The 14,554-nt window shown below is 37.2% G+C and overlaps 1 protein-coding gene across 1 annotated transcript; it reads left to right on the forward strand.

Annotated features, from left to right (window-relative positions):
• Positions 1-13,294: 13,294 nt before the first annotated feature.
• LOC115989954 lies at positions 13,295-14,182 on the forward strand. The gene has a single exon (XM_031113817.1). The coding sequence runs from the start codon at positions 13,295-13,297 to the stop codon at positions 14,180-14,182; it is 888 nt and encodes a 295-aa protein (XP_030969677.1).
• The last annotated feature ends 372 nt before the right edge of the window (positions 14,183-14,554 follow it).

The following is a 14,554-nucleotide window of genomic DNA, read 5'->3' on the forward strand; positions in this document are numbered from 1 at the left end:
TAGTGGTAATACAGGTTCTGGTTACATTTCGAAGGGTCCCCAGCCATTTTTCCCGGCCATCTGAAGAAGGGTTCATTCTTGACTTTCTCTAAAACTTGTTGTACTGGCTCTCTGAACACGGCATTAACCGTTTGCATGTTATTTTTTCCAGCCTCTCTCGAAAAATCTCTCCTCGCCTGGTTATGGTTATATCGTTCCGACCTGAAATCATTCCCTTTGGGGGAAACGATCTTCTCCTTTCCCTTTCCTTGTAGCTGATCTTCTTCCAACCTTTTGTACTTGTCAATCCTATCCATTAACTGATGAACGTTGGTAACGGGTTTACCAGTGAGAGATTTTCTTAAGCCATGCTCGGTGGGGAGACCGTTTTTGAACGTGCTGATAGCGACGTTATCGTGGTTCTCATCTAACTCGTTATACATCTCCCAATATCTATCCGAGTACACCTTTAGGGTCTCTCCTTCACGCATGGATAAAGACAATAACGAACTTAGGGGTCGAGGGACCCTGTTATTCATAATAAAGCGAGAACAAAAAGCCTGAGTGAGCTGCTTATAGGAGCCTATGGAATTTGTCTCTAGGCTATTGAACCATCTCATCGCCATTGGCTCCAAGCTCGACGGGAAGACTTTGCACATCAGAGCCTCATTTTGGGAGTGGATGGCCATTCTTTGGTTAAACTGGCTTACGTGCTCCACCGGGTCTGCTCGGCCATTGTAGATGGCAAACGTTGGTTGATTAAAGCGTCGAGGTAACTTAGCCCCTTCGATTCTGTGCGCGAAAGGTGATATGGAGATCTGATCTAATGCCTTGTTTATAGTGTCATTTCCCAAACCCTTGCTGGACGGGCTCTCTTACCTTCGCATAGGGTGAGACTCCTTCTCGTAAAAAAAGGTCTCACTTGGGGGTGTTCTCGACCTCCGTCGATAACTCACGTCCTCTTCGTTAGAGGATGCGTCTGAGCTGGAGGGAGATCGCTTTCGCTGCGCACGTCGCAACTTTCTTTTCAGGTCATCTATCTCTCGCTGTATAGCCTGATGATTGTTTCGCCTTTGGGATACGTGACTACCTATTTGGGTATGACTTTGGCTCGTCTGGGTAGTATGTACGCTCCCCTTATGATTCCTTCTGTTGCCTGGGTTGGCAGGATCATTTTGCCTCTGAGACTCAATGGGTTCTGTCTGTTGAGGGTTAGTCTGGTGAGGATTCTCCTGGTGTGGACCTAGTCCTGCCATGCTCAACCGCTGTGCTTACTGACACTTTAGTTCTTCCCACAGACGGCGCCAATTGTAGGAGCACAATTCTACTGGCCCAATCCTTGTTGGTCAAGTCTTGGTCCAAAAAGTCCCACACAATGAATTTTTTGTAGAGTATGGGCTGAAGAACTTGGTTTCAGTTAGCTTAAATGATTTGTTGCATGGGTTAAGAAAATACAGAAAGAAGAACGAAAAAGATGGACGTGAAGAGAGATCCCTCTTAAGTGATCAGGCTCGAAACTTCATTCCTAGGCATATATTAATACAGTAAAATTTCTCTTCTGTGTTCCTCCTCTCCTCTCTTTTTCGTCCCCCTCTCTTACGGGACTTTTACATATTATATAGGCCCTCTCCTATCATCTGGCCTTTACACTTGTTGATCATCCAAACCCTTACTTGAGCACCTGTCCCATCAGACACCCTTATCAATTCTTTGTGAGTTGTAATGGCCAAGGCAGCACTGTTCAAGGGTCTTCTCTTCATTAATGCGGGCAGGAGAATAGTTGTGATGCATTTAATGTGGTGGTGGCAGTCTTTGCTTTGATATTTTGGGTTTTCTTCCTTTTTGCGTATTTAGGGGATGGACTACAGTGGCTGGGACGCACCTTTAATCTGGATTTTGCAGTGTCCGAGGAGGAATTACTCCTCGGACATGTTCTCTTTACCCCAGTGGGCCTAAATAAGGATTGTCTGGGCCACGATGTCTCCTCGGATGAACTGGTCCACGGACGGGCCTAGGACCCAGCCAACTTATTATTCTGGGCCGGTCCCCACATTACCTTTAGTAAATAAGTACTAAGAAGCTATTGTAATAAAATAGATATTTATATGTTAAATAACTACCATAACTTTGTGTGTGATAAAAATTCTAATACAAATGAGATTAATTTTGTATAACATACATTTTTTATGTATAGAGTTATACTTCTTCAACTAGTAGTTAATAAGAGTTAGAATTGACATTGTACTTAAAAAAAAAAAAGGTTAGACTTTGACTTCTTTTTTTTTCTTCTTTTTTTGAGAAGATAAAGTTAGACTTGACTTAGCTTGACATATTTACGTCAAAAAGGTGTGTGTATATATATATATATATATATATAGAGATATTCAATTTCAAACTTGGATTTAGAACAATGGCAAAAATATATATAGATTCAGGATGTATTTATAAGAATTTGCTAAGAAAATGAATTGGTAAAATCATAACAAATATATGAAAGAGTAATGAATACAGGGTGTTTTTAAAAATGGCCAAAGGAGCACTAGTATAATTAGTTAAGTAATAATAATGCGATAGATACAATGAGTATTGGGGGAGGAGGAATTTAAATCGATATATCTGTTAAAAACACCATAAAATATGATTTGAGTTATAAAGTTTTTAACATAATATTTTTTTTTATTTGACAAAACAATAATAGTTTTCATTAAAATCAAGAACCATTATTTGCAAGTACAATGGCTTTTAGAAATATAGGGAAATCAAACTATCATATCACTCCATAATCTAAATATTTTAGTCATATTTGACTAAAGAAACAAGGAAGTCAATGTCGTACTAAAAATCATTTTAATTTGTTCAAGGATGAAATATTTTAATACCAATTAATATCTGTGTATTGTTTCGGGATTATCGGTACATTAATATATATATATATATATATATATATATATATATTGTTGTGTATTCATTAATTTTTTTTTGATAATCATGTATTCATTAATTTAGTATATATACATACATAATAAATTTATAAGTATTGATTAAAGTTTATAAAATTTATTGAGAATTTTTAAAATTACAAAGTTATGTCCTTGCTAATATGTCAATGGTAGCAAAATACTACATTACATTTATGTCCCAAATAATATATTACATTACGTTTCGTCAAAAAAAAATTTACATTACATTTATGATTTATCTACAGCTAAATAAAATACAAAACAATTTGGTCAAATAATTAAATAATACATACCATCCCAATGATTTAGAAGACGGTAATAAACAATAGACATCACGTGGCCGCTTGTGGGGCTCTATAAAAATAAAAATTAAAACAAAAGTCAGGAAATCATTGGGACAGACTTTGTTCTTGGCCTGAATTTGAAACAATATTCATTGAGAGTTGAAACAGGCTCTATAATTTGCCATGATGCTCAGATTCCTGTCCGTGGAGGATTAAACCTTTGTATAATAGGCATGCTTAATATTAAGCCGTGCAAATGTTTTTGTTAGCTGGATTCCCAGAGGTGCTAACGAAACTGCCCACTCTTTAGCTAAGTGGTCTCTTCATTGTAATGTGTTGGTTCTTTTGATTTGAATAGTCCCCCACCCCCTCTCCTCTGTTTTGAAGTTGTACTCGGGAGAGGCTACTCTGTCTTTGTAATGTTATGTTTCTTTGCAATAAAATTTTTCTCTTCATAGAAAAAAATAAAGGTCATTGGCGTTCAAATCAAGGGAATTAGGTCGGGGAGTTTTGTACTATTTAGCTCTTTACAATTCGTTCGAAAGTTTATAAATGAATGAAATAGAATAAAATAATTAAATCATAAAGGAATAGAATTGAATATATTTAATTAAGTGATGAAAATGAGTAGAATATAAAATAATAGAATGAAATTAAATAATATCATTTGGATTTTTTAAAATAAAGAAATGGAAGATAAGTAACCGTGTTTTATGAATAATATAGAGGGAAAAAAATAGAATTATATTATAACAATATTACTATTAAAACTCTATTTTAAAATAAATGGATGAATATATAGGGGTATTTTGGGAGTTTTGTGAAAATTTCATTTTATCTCATTCCAAACAAGATAATGATTTTTGCAGGGCTAATAGAACTAAGTGTCATAAAATTCAGCAATTACTTGATTGGTATGAGGTTGCCTCGGGCCAATTGGTGAACAAGACTAAAACCACTCTCTTCTTTAGTCGCAACACACCGGAGGAGATTCAACATGACATTCAGGTCTTGCTAGGGGTGCCAGCTATCAAACATTATGAAAAATATCTGGGTTTGCCATCATTTGTGGGTAGACAAAAAAGAGCATGTTTCAATCAAATTAAAGAGCGGATTTGGGCAAAAATGCAAGGTTGGAAGGAAAAGTTACTTTCTCAAGCCGGGAAGGAGGTCATGATCAAGGCAGTGATTCAATCTATTCCCACATACTCGATGAGTGTATTTCGGCTACCTTTGGGTTTAATAAAAGATATTGAGGCGATGATCCGCAAATTTTGGTGGGGCAACCAAGATAACAAAAGAAGAATGCAGTGGGTGAAGTGGGACACTCTTTGTTCTCCTAAGTCTCTAGGAGGCATGGGATTCCGGGATCTTCGACAGTTTAATGATGCCCTCCTCGGAAAACAAGTGTGGAGACTCCTGCATGAGAGAGATTCGCTGCTATATAAGGTGTTAAAACCGAAATATTTCCCATCTGGCAACATTCTGGAAGCAGACTTTAACCAGGGAAGTTCTTTTGCATGGAAAAGTATTTTACATGCAAGAGAGGTCATTGGCAAGGGTGCACGGTGGAGAGTAGGAGATGGGTCATCCATAAACATTTGGAATCATAGGTGGCTGGATTTTACAGGGGGAGGCAAGATTGTATCTCCCAAGTTTAATCCGTCTCTGTCCACAGTCAAGGATCTTTTCATCCCTGGTACTAAAGCATGGAATAAGGAGCTTATTGAGCAGAATTTCTTACCATGGGAAGCTAAGCGTATTCAAAGTATCCCGGTGAGTCATTTTCCAATGGATGACTTGCTGATTTGGCCACTCACCACTGATGGGAATTATTCGGTTAAAAGCGCATACCAGTTGTTATCTTCAAAAAGCAGGGCTGCTCTGCCTAGTTCATCTGAAGCAGAGGGTTGTAAGCATTTTTGGAATAGAATTTGGAAGTTGCAAGTACCCAACAAAGTGAAGCATTTTTTGTGGAGAGCTTCAAGGGAGTCTTTGCCCACCAAGCTGAACCTGTTTTCACGGCATGTTCTATCGAACAAAATCTGTAATCTTTGTAAAGAACACCCTGAAGACACCATTCACTGCTTATGGCTGTGTGATGGAGTCAAAGGCATTTGGCTTTCGGACCCTGGTTTTAGCTCCCTACGGCCTAAAGTTTTCAGAACCTTTGGTGAGCTTGTCGAATCCGTGTTGGTAGAGACAAGTCCAAACGTTGCTGCTTTGTTTTCAATGGTTGCATGGTGTATTTGGGTTCGACGAAATAAATTGAGAGAGAAGCAGCCGGTTTGGGGAGTAGGGGAAACGGTGCGACGGGCATGGGAGCTTCTGTAGGAATTCCGAGACGTTCATGTCAGGCCATCTCAGACCTCCGTTCAGTGCTTGAGACGGAAATGGAAGCCGCCGGGTCTAGGAGCTTACAAGCTCAACTTCAACGGTGCTATCTTTGAAGATTCTTCGAGTGCAGGACTGGGAGTGGCAGTGAGGGATGCGGAAGGCATGATTATCGCTGCACTGAGCCAAATCATTCCACTTCCTAGTTCTGTGGACTTGGTCAAAGCCTTGGCTACTCGGAGAGCTCTTCTCTTTGCCCAGGAGCTTTGTCTTGGTCACGTGGAAGTGGAGGGAGACTCTTTGAAGGTCATCACAGCTATTAATAATCCTCAACAAAATAGGACACAGTGGGGCCATGTTATTGAAGATATTAAAAAAACTAGCTCCTGGTTCCCATATTGCAGTTTCTGTCATGTATATAGAGGGGGCAATAATTTAGCCCACTCCCTTGCTAAGAGAGCAGTTTTATCTACTGATATAGATGTGTGGATAGAAGAACTTCCACAAGATTTAATTCATGTATTTCAGGCTGATTTACCTCAATAAAATTGACTTACCTGTTTCTCAAAAAAAAAAAAAAAAAAAAAAAAAAAAAAAAAACAAGATAATGATCTTTACTTTCCCTCGATTAAACTCCCAAACAATGTAATGGAAGACATATTCCAAAATTATTCCTTTCATTCTATTCCTTAACATTCATTTCCCTCCTCCCAAACATAGAGTTAGTCTTTCCTAATGATTTTGAGAAAAAAATGAGAGAGAGAGAGAGAGAGAGAGAGAGAGAGAGAGACGAGAGAGAGAGAGAGAGAGAGAGAGGAGAGAGAGAAAGGGGGGGGGGGAGAAGATGATGGTCAATTTAGGTGTGTGCGACAGAGATGGTGGGATTTAGGGAGGCGTCACGAGCTCATACCAGCCAATTACCAGTATCTGGAGTGGCACAATATAAAGGCATTTCTATATCGGTTGGTGAACTGGTAGGATAGAAATTGGTCGGTACAGTACAATATCAATTACATTACATCATTTGTATATACATGTCCCACTCGAGAGTTTGACAAACTATTTTTACTTATGCCATTGATTAGCTCCAACAATCACCCTCAAATTAGCTTAGTTGATCCCTATTTCGCTCAAAGTTTTTTATGCAATGTGAATTAAGAAAGGCAATTTGGTTTGGATCTAAGTGCTCAACGCATAAGCCAAAAAAACACTATTGGTTCCTAAAAATTTGCACATTAAAAGCTTTTAATTTTTGTCTCTAATATTTCAAATAAGAAATTCTATTACATAAAGTTTTAAAAATGTAGTCTATTTGTTAGGTTCTAAATATTTAGAAATAAATGTTTAGGTTTTAATTTTATGTAAGTTGGCAAACCGAGAACAAAAACATAAGATTCAAGAACAACCAAGTTGTAGAAAGTAGAATTCAAATTCTGCAAAGCTCAATTGATCGAAAAAAAGGCTCGACCAATTAAAAGTTGTTTTGTACAGAATTTAAATCAAGCCTAATGCCTGGGAAAATGTTTAGGGTTCTAATCCAACACTACATAGTATAAAAGGAAAACCTTAAATATGTTTCAGATGTTTTTGAAAGTCTTGTGAGTTACTCTTGTGAGATTTGTGAGGTTTCTGTAGCCTTCTAACTCAACAAGCATTTATCGAAAAGAAGATCTACATTCAAGAACTGGTGGGTTAAGTTGCTACATACAAGATCATATATAATTGTTGATTTAAAACCTTGAGTGATCTCAGAGTCACAAACATGGATATTTGTGTGTGACAAATTCAGATAGAAGAATCTGTATATTCGAAATTGCACGTGATCGTGTGAGTAAGTACTACAAAAGGTAGCACTAGATTTAGCGTTTAAATCTATTGTAAACTTTCATTCTATCATAGTGAATTTGTTTTCTTGAGGATAGATTAGTTTAAATTCTCCCCAGGTATTTTACTTTGAAACTATTAATTTCATTGGTTTTCTTGAATCATCATATTGCTTACCTTCTTTACTTTTTCGCACTAAATAATATAATTGTATGTGTTTAACCTAGATCAGAAAAATAAACCTAAGTATTAACTTGGTTATTTAATTAGGTTAAACAATTTGAGTATAAAGGGGTCTAAATGAACAAACACTATTGATTCTTTTTATCTACTTTTGTTTTGTTTTTTTTTTTTTTTTTTTTTATATGTGAATTAATTTTCTTGTTTAAGTAGTAAACGGAACAATGTGGTGTTTTTTTTTTTTTTTTAATTGAATGGTGGCCTATTTTTAATGACATGTTTTTTTTTTTTAATAATTTAATAATTACAACAAAGGATTCAAATCCTAGATGTCATAGGCACATAAGGAGGTGTCAACTAGTTGGTCTACCTCTTGGGTTTTTGTTTTATTGTAAAGGAAAAACTACATGGTAGCTTTACCTCGGGTGGTTTTTTACTTTTTAATGTATGCTTCTTGGTTTCCAAAAAAATGTGGGGAAAACTCAACATAAGAGAACTTGCATTAGCCTAGTAGTATTTTTCGTCAAATTTGGTCAAAAATGCTATTTTAACTAATTCATTTGTATGTACGCCTACATCAAACTCAATACTTTGTCTTTTAATTTTTTTTTCATTATTTATTGTTTTGTCTCTCTCCTCCCACTTATTTTTTCTCCTCTCTCTCTTCTGTTATTGTTGTTGTTGTTGATCTTCTACTTCTTCTTCTTCTTCTTCTTCTCTCTCTCTCTCAACACAAAATCACCTAACTCACAAACAAACCAAGCTGCTTATACGAAGGAAATTACCACAAACCATCACAACAAAATCACCTAGATAGGAGAACCATTGTGAGCTCCATTGTCTCGCATGAACCAGATCAAAGTAACTGACACCACCTGCACAAACCATGACATTGCTAAGTAGATCAATTCTTGAGAGAGAGACAATCGAATGAAAAGAGACAAGGAAGAGAGAGAAAAACAATGTGAGATGGTGACAAAGAGAAGAGAGAGAAACAACGGGAACGGGAGAGAAATGTGTATGAATAAATTTTTAGAAAAAAAATTAGCATTGGCAATGAACAATTTCACACCATAAGTAGCGTGCTACTGTTTATTGTTAAAATTTTGGGGTAGTTGGAAGAGTGTAGTTTTTTAGGGTCTTTAGTTATATATTTAATATCTGGCTAGTTTGACTAGCCTGATACGAATGCTCTAAGCTAGACAAAGTTATATATATTCTTGGTTCTCATAAAAATTTTGGTTTTTTTCTTTTTCTTTTTACTTGGTAATACTGATTAATTTTTTAATTATTTAAAAACTATTTGACATATAATTAGATTATAACTGATAGATATAAATTATATTTGATTGGTATATTATGATAAAGCTAATTATAATATTTATTTAAAAAAATAAAATGTAAATAATGTAAAAACATTTATTTTTAGCTTTTCTTTCATTGATTGTTCAAATGAATCTATTTGGAGTGATGTCATAATTACTATAAATTATATTGCATAAGGTTTACAGACTAATCTATCAATTTTAAAATGTAAAACAAAAAAGTAATTAATAATTTATTTATTATGTTGCTAATGTGACACCACACCAATCACATTCATTATTACATCAATTTATAAACATTATGTAGTGAAATTGATAGTAGTTTTTATCTTTTCCATTTATTATGTTTTTGATGTGGTACTAAATTATTAATTACGATCATTGTCGTATTAGTTTGGAAGAGCATTAGCATTGGGGGGTGTAAACACCCCCCAGTTGCTAATGGGTTTGGGTTTATGGATCGTCGTGGTGGAGGTTTGGGTTTATGGATTGGCGTGGTGGAGGGTGTGGGTTTGTGGTGATCGGCATTTGTGTTAGACATCAGAGTCTATGTTGGACATCAGCGTCTATGGTGGAGCGTGGACTTGATTTAACCATATATATATATATATATATATATATTGTTTTTATGTTTATAATTGTCTAAAAATATATTTATATAGACTTGGGATTGAATTGTATAAATATCTAAATAATTCATATGATGATATCAAATTATTATTTGTAGTTTATTATTAAGATAAATAGTCCATTCATAGTAAAGAATTCTAAATTTGTGAAGGGGTAAAAAATTAAGTCATGGTTTTACTATATATGGGGGGGAAAAAGTTAATCAAGTAGCTCATAAACAAGCCCGAGTTTCTTCGACAAGAAAATAAACCAAACTTAAACATGTAAATATATAATCTTATTTGGTGATGACCTTCAAAGCTAGCTCAATGCATTATGAGGCCTAACGCGAAAAATTCTAGTGAATTTTTTCACACTAAATATTAATTAAATACTATTTATTTGACTTTTTATTTATATACATTTGTTTTGTATTAAAACCATTCTTCTTCTTTTTTGAGATATAAAATTGCTAATTAAGTTTTTTTATTTAAGTTTTATTTACATATCTTCAAAAGTTTATTGGAAAATATTTTCAATGATTATTTGTCACACTCATAATAATTTATTTTTTGTAAAATAGTTTATAATTTCAATTAAATTGGATTTTTATTGGTTTTTTAGGGCCTTCTTGGAGGTGGGGGGGGGGGGGGGGGGGGGAAATGCAAAAGTCACCTACTTCTTTTTTTCATAAAAAGCAATTCTAATTTTACAATATTATATAAGACATTTTTATACAATTTTGGGAGCTCTTACTTATGCAATTGGGCGCCATAAAACCCTTTAATTTTTTTATATATACAAATGGGGTCATAGGCCTTGAGCCGGCCCTAATGACCTTGAGCTAGGCTCATGTTCAAAATAAAATTAAATGTATAAGTTTGAATTTTTAAATTTTTAATAATCAATTTATTAGTGAAAAAAAAGGTTCAATTTGGCTTGGCTCTTTTACACCCGCTCTCCTAAGAGCATCATTATTGGTGGAGGCATATAGTTATAATGCTACTTTTGTCTCCTCAAACTACAAAATATTGTGCACATTGGTGGTGCCATAGCAAAAAAAAAAAAAAATTGGCTACATGCTATAGTAAACAGGTACTAGTACCTGTTTATTGTAGCAAGAAGCCAAATCCCTTTAATATTTTTTTATTATTTTCTCCACTTTTTTATTATTATTTTCCTTTCAGCTCATCTCTCACTGTCTCTCCTGTTACTCCCATTAGATCTCCTCTCTCTCTCTCATCCCTCTCTACTCAACTTCGCCGACCCAAGGCCCAAGCTGTTGCTGCCACCCATCTCTCTTCTCTCTTTGTTGTGGTTGGGTTTTTTTGTGTGTTTTCAAATGGGTTTGGTGGCTGTGGTGGTGGTGGTGGTGGATGATTTGGCAATGGGTTTGTGGATTTTGGTTGTAGTGGTGGTGGATGATTTTGGCTTTGGCTATGGGTTTCATGGTTTATGGTTGTGGTTGTGGTTGTGGTTGTGGCAGTGGCAATGGTAGTGGGTTGTGATGGTTGGTGGTTATGGTGGCATGGCTAGTTGTGATTGTGATTATGGTTGTGGTTTTTTTTTTTTGTTTTTTTTATTATTTATTTATTTATTTTTACGTTGTGCTGTGGTTGTCAAAGTAGAGTGGTGGCTGTGGCCGTTGCCATTAGTGGAGGTGGCTGTGGCCGTTGGTAGAGGTGGATGTGATGTTTGTTTTTTATTATTTTATTGTGTTATTTATGTTATTTTATTGTGTTGGAAGCTAAAATAAAACACGTGCTATAGGGAGAGAGCTTGAGAGAGAAAGATGGAGCCAGAGTTTCAACAAGCCAACTTTAGTTCGAGTGAGGAAGAAGCAGAGCTTGAAAAGAGTGTAGAGAAACCAAAGGATACTTCCACAGAGGAAATAGTTAAACCGCTTCGAAATCAGGTCAGCTATAAGGATAGACTACTGGGAGACATACCCGGTGCTTATGCTCAGGCATTCCGTTTTGATAGGGTGGAGGAGTGCGAGGTTGATTTAGATACAGAGCTTGATGATCTTGTTGAGGGAATGGTGGATGTTAAACTATCGAAGGAAACCAAGTCTAGGATGAGAGCACCCTGGAATAAGGCCTTGATCGTGAAAGCGTATGGGAAAACCGTTGGTTATAGGTACCTCACTTTCAAAATCAATACCTTGTGGAAACCAGTGGCAAAGATGGACTGTGTTGATCTTGGAAAAGATTTTTTTCTCATCAAGTTCAGCGAGGATTCAGATTATGACAAAGTGCTTCGTGGCGGTCCTTGGTTTGTTGGGGAGCATTTTCTTGCGATTAAACCTTAGGAGCCATACTTTAAAGCCTCTGTAGCTTCTTTCACTTCAGTGGCTGTTTGGATCAGGTTCCCAGAGCTTCCTATAGAATTCTATGAGCTTTCAGTCCTTAGAGAGCTTGGTTCAGCTATTGGACCTGTCTTAAGAATTGATTCGTACACTACATCGGGCTCAAGGGCAAGCTATGCACGCTTATGTGTTTAAATTGATCTCTCCAAACCACTGACTAACATGATCAGAGTTGGACGTCTAAGGCAAAAGGTGTTGTATGAGGGAATTTCTTTGTTATGCTTTTGCTGTGGGAGACTCAGGCATAAACAAGAAAACTGTGGGTACCGTGTGAATCCAGTTGAGGAAGCCAGAGACGTTGAAGGTACTGAAGGGAAGAAGACACAGCAGTCCGAAAAAGCCATTCAATCTGATCCCAACTTTGGTGATTGGATGCTTGTTACAAGGAAGAAAAATCCAGCTAGGATTGGACAAAATCGTGGGTCAAATCAGCCCATCGACAACAAAATACCTTTCCTAAGGATATGAAGGGTAAAGAAGGTATTTCACACACCTTGACACCTGCAAGCCCTGATGTAACTTTTCAATTCAAAGCCGGCCCATCTATTAAAGCCGTTGAAACTTCTAAAACCACTGATACAACACTCACATCACGGAAATTTGGAGAGATCCTCACGCAAGCTTCTCATGGGAAAAAACAAAAAGCCAAGTTTGCTGGCAGTCCTAGCCTCTCTAATTATGTTCTGGGATCCCCCTCTGCCCAATCGACCAACCATGAAAATAAGAAAGTAAAACTTTCAAGACCAAACCGTGAAAAGAAAACCCCAACCTCTAAACTAGCTAACACTTTGAAACGTCCCAATCCCGAACCCTATTACAACCATGGCTCACCCCTCCCCCTCCTTCCTTCCCCTGCCCATGGTGGGTTGGGCAATTTGGCACAGGAACAAGGCAGTGGCCATTCCAGAAGAAGTGATTGCTCAGATCAAGGCAGCCCCAACGGACACCCTGGGGTGGTTCGAAAAGGACTTAACTGCAGCTTGGAAACACATTTTTCCGATCACACCAACCAGTGTACGAACAGGAAACCTTCCTCTAGACCATCAAGCATGGGGAAAGACACCAAATCCATGGTGGATGTTTCTCACGGATATGCCGCTAATTTCGGAGAAGGAAGCACAGGAATTGAACAAGCTAGGGTAGCCATTAGTTGTGCCCCACTAGGACGAATCAGGATGGCTGGACCAGGAGAGGAGAGTGATAGACTTCAGGGGGTCAGTGACAGAGTTTCAGGGGAATATGCCGACGTTGAAACTGTTCTAGATTCTCAATCCAGTCAAAAGGTGCGATCTGCTCTTGTGTTGCAGAGAAGAAATTCAGGGGATCATGAACTATATGATGGTGTGGAGACCGGATTGGGTGGCTTCCAAGGACCTATTGAGGAGGTTGGGATGGAGCAGGATTGCTTCAACCAAAATGGGATCTAATCCAATGGAAATTCCTAACATCAATTGTTCCAAAATGAACATTCTACTGTGGAATTGTAAGGGTGCCCTGAATGGGAACTTCAAGAGAAGAGTTTTTGAAATGGCGGTGAACCATTTTCCCTCTATTATGGTAATCACAGAGACTAGGGTGGGCGGTGACAAGGCTGCCAAGATTATTGAGGGTCTCCCTTTCGATGGTTTTTTTGTAACTGAAACCATTGGATATGTTAGGGGGCTTTGGCTACTTTGGAAAAAAGAGAAAGTGGAGGTTTTTGTGCTGGCTGCCACAGAACAAGAAATTCATGCAACCATCAAGGTATGCAATTCTGAACTTACTTGGTTAATTACTGCTGTTTATGCTAGTCCTCGATTAATTGAGAGGAAAATTTTGTGGTCTAATCTGTCACAAGTTGCTCTATTACACAAATTACCTTGGTTACTTTTAGGAGATTTTAATGAAATCTTGTGTGGGAATGATAAGCTAAGGGGCAGACAGATTAATCTCAATAGAGCTTTAGAGTTTAAAACTTGCCTGGATGATTGTAATTTTCTGGACCTTGGGTTTTCTGGACCTAAATACACGTGGTCTAACCTTAGACAGGTTACCGATCTTATTTTGGAGCGCATTGATAGATGCTTTACGAACCCTTCTTGGAGAGTTCTTTTTCCCGAAGCTTCGGTGACCTATTTACCCAGGGTATTTTCTGATCATTGCCCCGTTCTTCTTGAGCTGACTAGACCCCCACCGTCTTCAACTGAAAAAAAAAATTTCAGATTTCATACTATGTGGATTTACCACCCAGAGTTTCTTGAGGTAGTCAGGAGAGCTTGGGACTCTGAATCCAACCTTCTTTCAGCCATCAAGAATTTTGTGGAGAGAGTGAAAGTCTAGAATAGAGATGTGTTTGGCAATATTTTTGCTCGTAAGAAAAGGGTTCTTGCCAAGTTGAATGGGGCCTAAAAAGCCCTGGCCAACGGACCCAATCATTTTCTGATTTAGTTGGAAAGAAGACTCATTGAGGAGTATAATTTAATTATGCAACAAGAAGAGGAGTATTCGGCCTTGAAATCTCGGCTGAATTGGGCTACCTATGGGGATGCTAATACCTCCTATTTCCATGTTTCTACTTTTGTTAGGAGGCATAGAAACAAGATTCGAAGCTTAAAAAACTCGGTGGGGAAGTGGATAACTAATGAAGAGGATATTAAAAATCTCATCCTCTCAGGCTTTCAAGAAATTTTTCAGACTGAGCTTGTTGAAGCT

The sequence above is a fragment of the Quercus lobata genome, chromosome 5 (assembly GCF_001633185.2).
Source record: "Quercus lobata isolate SW786 chromosome 5, ValleyOak3.0 Primary Assembly, whole genome shotgun sequence".
Lineage (NCBI taxonomy): Eukaryota > Viridiplantae > Streptophyta > Magnoliopsida > Fagales > Fagaceae > Quercus > Quercus lobata.

Excerpts from the sequence above, each read along its gene's own strand:
- LOC115989954 (XM_031113817.1), top strand. The coding sequence starts at position 13,295 with ATGGAAATTCCTAACATCAATTGTTCCAAAATGAACATTCTACTGTGG.